General features: G+C 42.3%; 1 protein-coding gene across 2 annotated transcripts in view; it reads left to right on the top strand.

Moving 5' to 3' along the window:
* The window catches only part of LOC135090223 (transcription factor GATA-4-like), a 186,251-nt gene that overhangs the window by 144,198 nt on the left and 32,053 nt on the right, over positions 1 to 10,000 (top strand). For both annotated transcript variants that reach the window (XM_063986733.1, XM_063986734.1), the window contains exon 4: positions 7,382 to 8,480. In XM_063986733.1, coding sequence (XP_063842803.1) covers positions 8,111 to 8,480 — 370 coding nt within the window. In that variant the 5' untranslated portion in view covers positions 7,382 to 8,110. The remainder of the gene's footprint in view (positions 1 to 7,381; positions 8,481 to 10,000) is intronic.

Raw genomic sequence — 10,000 nt, 5'->3', positions numbered from 1 at the left:
GTGCAATGTGTTTAGGTATAATTTCTTACCCTAACACTATATATATATATATATATATATATATATATATTTTTTTTTTATCATTTAAGTCGTTGAAAAATTATATATTAACGTACCACCCCCTCTCGATCCCGTTTTCTTTCAGTCATGCTCTACTTTGCAACAAAAACAACGACGATAAGAACAGGGTAATAACATAAACAGGAACAATGGTAATATGGTAATGAGATTAAAATTAGGAACAATGTACCACCCACCACCACCACCACCCACAACAACAACAACAACAACAACAACAACAATAACAAAATAATACACATCAATACATACTGCTGCCTATCTCCAGTGTCCTATACGCACCGCCTTCCACACGCCTTCACACACAGATCACTGACCCTCTTCTTCAACACCCAAAGCACATTCTTCCTATACGTAACATTTTAAGGCAAAGGAAACTCCCCTGGAAATATATAAATAAAAAAAAGACATGGATATTATTTTTGTTTCATCTTTTTATTTATTATTGTTATTTACTCGTATTTATTACAATTATTTTATCTATTACAAGCCCCAACATTCAATTTCCTCTTACTTAACTTAAAGACTAAGAAAAATACTTAAAAAAACAAGAATATATTTTTATATAGTTACCCTTGTATTTATTATTTATTTATTTACTAAGTCATTTTCTTTTTACTTTTTTACTTTTTTTTTCTCTCGACTAAGACTTTCAATCACTTGTTAATCAGAATAATGGAAAGTGTGACTGTAGTGTTTTTTTTCCCTTCCTGTTTTTTTTTATTTTATTTTTTTATTCTATACTCGTTGGTTAAGAAAGATATCACCCTCTGCTTGATAAATCCAGCATTAGTGTCGAGGGTAAAAATGTTACTCGCGCCGTGTTAGAGAAAGAATTTAGTGCAAATCACCAGAATTCTTTTTGTATCACTGAACTATTTTTAACCACTGAAGCTGAGTTTTCTTTTTTTCTTTTTTCTACATAACTTTCATTTTTAACGACTAGTTTTTCCCTATTTGACTCTTTTTTTTTACCTAAGTTTCTTTTTCTGCACATACTAAACATTTTTGATACTTCACTTTATTTTTAGCAACTCAACTTTCTTTTTCCTACCTAACTGAATTTTTCTACTTGATTTTTTTTTCTTTGACATGCATTATTCCTTTCTTTTTCTTTAATTTCTTTCCTGAGAGTGTGTGTGTGTGTGAGAGTGTATGAGTGTGAGTATATATGTGTGTGTTAACCAGTCTCCTGTACACACAAAAAAACAAAAAAAAACAAACCAATAAATATAAGAACCTAACAAATAAACAATAAACCAACAAATAAAACCAACACTGCTCTAACACACGTAACTCTACACACTTCTAAGTAAAACAGCAAATCTCAACATTAACTCAGCAATCCTTACTCTCCCCTGGGCCACTTGGATACAGTACATTAGCCTTGTCAAAACCCCTCTGATGCACTCACTGTGTTTTCCCGGTCCTCATTGCCCACTTAATATATACACCTGTCTCTTTGAACAACTTAACTCGGTATATATTTACCTTGTTACACCTGAGAGGGAGAGAGGGAGAGGGAGAGTGAGAGGGGGTTTAGTAATATGACAGTGGGTGAGTAAGCAAAATTTGGCAGACAGCTCTAAACCTGCTTGTCCATCCGAGCCCCGACCTTGGCATGGTTATAAATTTAATACCCGAGAGAGAGAGAGAGAGAGAGAGAGAGAGAGAGAGAGAGAGAGAGAGAGAATGAGAGAGAGAGAGAGAGAGAGAGAGAGAGAGAGAGAGAGAGAGAGAGAGAGAGAGAGAGAGAATATAATGTAATAGAAGATTCATCTGATATTTTTTGTGTCTCATTTAATTCGTCTTATTCTCTCTCTCTCTCTCTCTCTCTCTCTCTCTCTCTCTCTCTCTCTCTCTCTCTCTCTCTCTCTCTCTCGACCTCCAAATATCCAAATCACAAAATAACACAAGTAATAACCGCAGCAATATCTATCCCAAAATAATCATAATAATAATCATAATCATAATAATAATAATAATAATAATAATAATAATAATAATAATAATAATAATAATAAAGATAATACCATGACACTCATTAACAACTGCATCTGATTGTGGTAGTAATGATGGTTTTTAAGAAGAGGATGTGGTTTTTCTTCTTTTTTTCCTCCTCCTCCTCCTCCTCCTCCTCATTAAACCATTCAGACAGCAATTCCTTTAAAAATCGATAATCGCAGCGAATGGGAAAAAAAGTTAATCTTCATCTTATTATTATTGGGGAGAGAGTATGTGATGTGTTTTTTTTTCCCCACGTCGTTTAATGATGCAATATAGGAGTGAAGTTGAGAGTCCAAAGGCTGCACGAGTTTGAGTTTAGGACGCTTAAAAATAAAGAAAAATAAATAAATAAATAAATAAAAAAGGTAAAAAAAAAAAGTTAAGGGGACTTCATGATATTTTTCATTTCTTCCCTCATTAATGATACAATGCAGGAGCGACGTTGTGAAGTCAAAAGGTTCCACGAGTTTTAATTTATGACGCTCAAAAAAAAAAAAAAAAAAGAAAAAGAAAAAAAAAATTATAAAAGGAAAAAAAATAAACAGGAAAAAAAGAAAAAAAAATTATATATATATATATATATATATATATATATATATATATATATATATATATATATATATATATATATATATATATATATTTGTGTGCGTTTCAAGACATTTTATTTTTTTGCCCCCGTTAATGATACAATAAAGGAGCGATGTTGTGAAGTGAAAGGATGCACGAGTTTTAATTTATGACGCTCAAAAATTAAAGAAAAAAATAAAGAAGATAAAAAAAGAGAGAAAGAAAAAAAAATAGATGCTTTTCAAGACATTTTATTTTTTCCCCTCGTTAATGATACAATATAAGAGCGATGTTATGGGCTCAAAAGAAGCACGACGCTTTATTTATGACGACACACAAAAAGAAAAGGAAAAAAGACCGCAAATAACAAAGGAAATTTGAAGACACCACGTAATTTTGGATATTATTTAGGACTCATCTATTTTGAGACTGGACTCTTCAGTTGGCCTTTATTTTATTTTGTTATTATTTATTATTATTTATTTTTGCGCCATTGTTGCCGTCCTTCAGTGTCCGTCTTACATGAAAAAAGCTGGAACAACAACAACAACAACAACAACAACAGGAGCGATGGTTATTAAGGAAATGGTGTACAATGTTGTTATCAACGTCTTCAATGGTCTGAAATACGGCCAGGTTAACCTTTTGTCACTAATATTTGGTGCATTGTTTTTAGTCATAATCTACTTAAAAACGTTTATTCCTCCCCCTCTCTTTCTCTCTCTCTCTCTCTCTCTCTCTCTCTCTCTCTCTCTCTCTCTCTCTCTCTCTCTCTCTCTCTCTCTCTCTCTCTCTCTCTCTCTCTCATCATACAACACTGAGCGAGGAAAGCTAAATACAATACCACCACCACCACCACCACAGCCACCACCACCACTACCACCACCATCACTACCCACTGAACTCTTATCTTTCCCTTTCTCTACACCACCACCACCACCACCACCACCACCACCACCACCATCACTCACCCATTGACTCAACCCTCTACCTTCACTCTGTCTCTCCCCCAACCCTCAGATCGGGACGTGCACTCACCCGCTCATTACACATCATTGCCAACCAGTTTTATTAATGCTGAATGACTGGCCTGGCCTTGTATTTAATTCCCCCCTTGAGACTTGCCGCGGGTCATCCGTCTTCTCGTTTCCGTGGGATCTCAGCTTTTTACATAACGATTCTATTGCGTGTGGTGATTATAAAGACCGTATTCAAAACCTCTTGGCTCGCTCTCTCACCACGGCTATATTCAAAGGCCACAGAGATGATAAGAGGGTTTTCAAGAGTGTTTCTCCTGTTAATAATGCAGAACTCTTGTTAATCTGCCACTAGAACTATACAAACACATTCAAAACCCCGTAAGTAAAGCCAGTATTCAGAAGCGCTTTGCTCTCTCACCACAACTATTTTCAAAGGTCACAGTGATGATTAGCAGAGTTCTCAAGAATGTTTCTCCTGTTAATAATGTAAAAATCTTGTTAATCTGTCACTAGAATCATAAAAACACGCTTAAAAACCCGTATAGCTGTAACTATGCCTTTTGAAGGTAGTGGAGGTGCGGCGTAGAAGGATTTCGGAATATGGTCCTAAGTATGGCAGTGATTAAGTTAGTTAGTCAGTCAGTCAGTCAGTCAGTCAGTCAGTACAGTCAGCAGCAGCCAATTAGTTACTCAAAGGCATCCAGTTAGCCAGCAATAGTTTCAAAGTACCTATTACAACCAATAGTCAGTCAGTTAGTGATTCGGTTGGTGTAAAGATTAGCCAGTCAGATGCAGCCAGTGAATCAGTCAAAGTTATTCAGTTTAACACAGTTTAACCTATCCATCACAACCAGTAGTCAGTCAGTGAGTCAGTCAGTCAGTCATTCACACCAGTTCAGTTAGCAAGACACCCAAAGAGTCACCCTCCACCACAGTCAGCCAACAGGACACGTAGAAACAGCAGCACACACACACAAACACAAACACAAACACTATTACCACCACCACCACTGCTACTACCATCATCCCATCAGCTGACAACTATAAACACTTCCAGCTGATTGGCGTAAAGAAAAATCAACTGATATCGCCACCGCCACCACCACCACCATCACCTCTCTCTCTCTCTCTCTCTCTCCCTCCTCTTCCTCCTCCTCGTCCACTTGTTATCTCCCATCTCGCCATCTTAAGTGCGTGCTATCTTGACACCTCAGATGCTCGCTGGAGGAAGAAAGTACATAAATTTGTTCGCTTTACACTTTTCACTTTAGGTGGGAGGGAGTGTTGGGGAGACAGGAGACAGCTGTGTGTGTGTGTGTGTGTGTGTGTGTGTGTGTGTGTGTGTGTGTGTGTGTGTGTGTGTGTGTGTGTGTGTGTGTGTGTGTGTGTGTGTGTGTGTGTGTGTGTGTGTGTGTGTGTGTGTGTGTGTGTGTGTGTGTGTGTGTGTGTGTGTGTGTGTGTGTGTGTGTGTGTGTGTGTTATTTTTCTTCTTTTTTACACTACCTCTATTACGTATCTATATAATCTAAGATGTTTATTGGTGTCCCGAGGTTAGAAAAATGTGTGGTGATGTTTGGCGCGTCCTAGAGTACAAGAATTAGGTGAAGAGGTACGATATTTAGTGATGTGTACGATATCTGTCTTCCTGCCTGTCTTTCTCTTTCGCGCTCCTCCTCCTCCTCCTCCTCCTCCTCTTCTTTCTCTTCCTAACTTTCTTCAGGATTACGTAGAAACGATTAAGAAAAAACTGCCATATTTACATTTACCGCTCTCTCTCTCTCTCTCTCTCTCTCTCTCTCTCTCTCTCTCTCTCTCTCTCTCTCTCTCTCTCTCTCTCTCTCTCTCTCGGGTCGTCCCCTCGCCACAAAGCCACTCTCATTAGTCACCGCCTGTCATCAAGTTACCTGTACCTGTCACCTCTTTATCACCAGGACACGCACTCGTTACCTGGGCACCAAGGCATCACACCGCACCCTTATCCCTCGACCCGCCAATGCTTGCCTCCGCCACACACTCACACACACTTACACACTCACAAAACTGCATCGCCTCCCTCCCCACACCCCTTATGCACCTAACACGGATGGTTATCTCCGGACCTTACACTTTTATCTGTACGTACTGCTTGCACACACACACACACACACACACACACACACACACACACACACACACACACACACATACTCACACATGCCTACCTCCTCTCCGTCAGCGCCATATTCGGAAGGGTTATCAAAGGGCGCCGTCACCTTATCAGTAAGCTAAGGTGTATCTTACCTGCCTCTCCATCCCCCGTACGCCTTATCAGGTACTGCTACACCTGGGAATATACCTGTCCGCGCCTAATAGACACCCATAGACCTGTTAGCGTGCCCTGCCTTACCTCTGAGAGTGGTGGTGGTGGTGGTGGTGGTGGTGATGATAATAATAATAATAATAATAATAATAATAATAATAATAATAATAATAATATATAATAATAATAATAATAATAATAAGGTACTATCTACTTATTCATTCTCCCAACATTCGCTTAATCTCTCTCCATGTCAGTGCGTCTCTCTCTCTCTCTCTCTCTCTCTCTCTCTCTCTCTCTCTCTCTCTCTCTCTCTCTCTCTCTCTCTCTCTCTCTAACACCCACACAACCTCATTTTTCACTACCTAACCAATCTCCCCACACCCTCCTACCCATTTGATTGCCACTCCCTCCCTCCTGTTGGTAGTGGCGGCGGCGGTGACGGCGGTGGCGGCGGCGGTAGTGGTGGTGGTGGTGGTGGTGGTGGTGGTGGTGATATCAAGAAGAGTCTGCCATTATTGTCTCTTATATTGTAACGTCATGCAATATGCCTGACACCTTCAAACTACTCCTCCTCCTCCTCCTCCTCCTCCTCCTCCTCCTCCTCCTCCATCTTTGTTCCTTTATCCTCCAGTCTTCTCATCAACTCTTATTCCTTCTCCATCTAACTCTCTTATCGTTCTCTTTTTCCTTCTTTCTTCTCAATCTTTATCTTCTTGTTCTCTTGTCTTCTCTCCAACTTTTCTCTTCCATGTTATTCTCCTTTTCTCATTTACGTCATTACTTTCTTCTTCTTCTTCTTCTTCTTCTTCTTCTTCTTCTTCTTCTTCTTCTTCTCCTTCTCATCCTCCTCCTCCTGACACTCTTCATAACTTTCATTGTAATTACGTAGAAGCGATTAAAGAGAAAATCTCATATTTACGTGTAGCTTCTCTCTCTCTCTCTCTCTCTCTCTCTCTCTCTCTCTCTCTCTCTCTCTCTCTCTCTCTCTCTCTCTCTCTCTCTCTCTCTAGTTCGTCAGAGGAGTTCAAGTTGATCAGGATAAATTTATGAGCCAATCCATTTTTGACACGACGACACTAAGCTTCTCTCGAGGCCTATAACTTCTCTCTCTCTCTCTCTCTCTCTCTCTCTCTCTCTCTCTCTCTCTCTCTCTCTCTCTCTCTCTCTCTCTCTCTCTCTCTCTCTCGTTCTTGCATTAGTTTCTTTGCATCTTTTCTCTTTTATTATTTTATATTCCACGTCTTTTGTTTCCTTGGACATGAAATTCTCTCTCTCTCTCTCTCTCTCTCTCTCTCTCTCTCTCTCTCTCTCTCTCTCTCTCTCTCTCTCTCTCTCTCTCTCTCTCTCTCTGTGTGTGTGTGTGTGGTTAGTATATACGCAGTAACCCTTCGTTATAACTCATTCCCACTACTCGTTTTCTTAATCACCTCTTTTCTTCCTGCAGGCTCCTGACGAGGCTCCCCACACACGCCCTCCAGTATCCCGAAGCACCAGCAGCGGCAGCAACACTCTAAGCAGCTACCGAACCCCGCCCCTCTCTTCTCCGCCTCCTCTAGTAGCCAGTTAGAGGAGACAGGAAAGAGATACAAAGCCAGAACACTCGCAAGCACCAGCCATCGCCTACCAGAGTGCCGTGTTTGTTGTGTTTTCTCGTGTTTGTGTTCCCCAGCACGTGCCTTCGTCAGTGCCCCGCGTGCCGTCCCCTCGTGCCTTCAGTGAGTGAGTGGCTTCCTCCGTGCCTTACGCGCCCTGATTCCGAGCCGCGGTGATTGATTTTTTTAGGTGTCTGGTGAGGTCGTGACTTCAGGAAAGCTGCTGGTGGGTGTTGTATCTTCGCCACCTTCAGTTCTCCCTACAGGCATCCCCGCGTGCCTTCGCTCTTAGTGTGTTCGTGTCCGTGTGAGTATCGCCGTCCGTGAACTACATGCGCGTGGACGGACACTGAAAATTTAACTTGCACCTTAGTTACTGTCCGTACGTCTCCTGTGTGTACGTAATACCAGCGGCGTGCGTGTCCGTGCGCGCGTATGTGTGTGTGTACCCCGGTGACTCCCTCCCTGCAGCAGTAAGCCGGGAGGAGCTGCAGGCGGCGGTGGAGGAGGAGGGGGCGCCCACAGTGCAGGTTGGCGAGCGGCGCGGGCCCCAGGCAGTCGTCGGGGTGGAGTTCCCGGCAATGTTTCCCCCGGGGAGCGCGGGCGGGTACGGCCAGGAGGGCGGCCAGAACCTGCTCACGCCCTCCATGTATTCCTCCCACGCCCACACCCACATGCTGCCCTACAACTCCTATTCCACGCAGCTAGTACAGCCATCCACGCCCTCCCCATCCATGTGGCAGTCCCCCGCCCACACCGCCCTCGCGCCCACAGCACCGCCCACCGAACAGACCTTCTCCTCGCCCCTAGGCTTCAACTGCGGGCGTGATGGGTACCTCCAGGGCGCGGGCGGGCAGAGTCTCCAGGCGCCCATCAGCCACTACCAGGCCTACGCCCAGATGAACCATGGCATGTGGCGCCACTACGACATGGGCCTTCAGGGCATCGCAAGTGAGTACCCGCACGCCCACACACACACACACACACACACACACACACACACACACACACACACACACACACACACACACACACACACACACACAGTACTCCTTATCCTTATCATTACGCGTGTTCTTTCTTAATTTTTTATTTTATTTTACTACCATCGTTTATCACCATTATTGTCATCATCATCACTATTCTTAGCATCATCGTCATCATCATCATCATCATCATCATTATTCAGCCTCACTACATAAATCCATGACGTGATTTTAAGAGAATTTATGCAAATGTTTAGGTCGTTCAATTTTTTAACAGGCCATTTTGCTACAAGGACACTTACTTAACTATGTACAACAGCACACACACACACACACACACACACACACACACACACACACACACACACACACAGTTTATTTCCTGACTATATATACTTGTTGGAAGTAGAAACGGAAATGTTGGGAAGAAGGAAAAGAAAGAAGGGGGAAAAAAATGAAGAGGTGATTGGAAAATAAAGGGGAAGAAAGGTAAAGTCAAGACAAACAACCCAAAGGAGAAAAACAGTAAAAAAAAAAAAAAAAGAAAGAAAAAAAGAAAAGAAAACGCAGCCATCATCACAGAGAAAAAAGTAAACATACAAATTTAACAACAGAAAGAAAAACAAAAGGAAAAAGGAATAAGGGAAGGAACAAAAGGAAAAAAACAGAGAAAAAGAGAAAGAGAGACAAAGTTTATCGCCCCCTGTCTCCTCCCCCACACACTCCCCGAATATCCCTCCACTCCATCCCTACACCCACTCCCCTCTCTCCCTCTCCCTCTCACCTCCCCACACAGTTCATTAGACAGTCTCCGCAGCGCCGTTTTAAAACCACATCGAGACCTCAAGAGCGTCACCAGATAACATCACAAGGATAACTTACTGCCCCCGCCTCCACCTGCCACAGAGAGAGAGAGAGAGAGAGAGAGAGAGAGAGAGAGAGAGAGAGAGAGAGAGAGAGAGAGAGAGAGAGAGAGAGAGGTATCATGACAATCTTTTCAGGTTCAACAACAGTGAAATTTACGAGAGTACATACAAAGTACATCTCTCTCTCTCTCTCTCTCTCTCTCTCTCTCTCTCTCTCTCTCTCTCTCTCTCTCTCTCTCTCTCTCTCTCAATCTATCTATTTATCCCGCTGTTTTATTACTGAAATATTCCCTTTTATTTTAAGAATTGTGAGAAAGGAAGAAGGGGATGAGGAGGAGGAGGAGGATCAGAGGACGAGGAGGAGGAGAGGGACGAGGACAAAGAGAATATACTGGTAGTGTGTGGTTGTTAGCTAGTTGTGTGAACGAGTGAATGAGCGAGACGTGTATGAGTGAACGAGCTAGGCTTCAGTCATAAGTGTTAAGTTGAAGTGCGCGGCCTGGCGCCGAGAGATCACCTACCTCCAGCCTTCTGTTCACACCTTCTGTGAATAAACACCTGCACTGTTACCTGCGTTTCCTGTGCCCCTGCTGGTCAAGAGTCGAACAGGTAGTAGTAG

This window comes from Scylla paramamosain, chromosome 34 (assembly GCF_035594125.1).
Source record: "Scylla paramamosain isolate STU-SP2022 chromosome 34, ASM3559412v1, whole genome shotgun sequence".
Lineage (NCBI taxonomy): Eukaryota > Metazoa > Arthropoda > Malacostraca > Decapoda > Portunidae > Scylla > Scylla paramamosain.
Note: the sequence above shows the minus strand (reverse complement) of the source record. Positions and strands in the feature narration are given on the sequence as shown.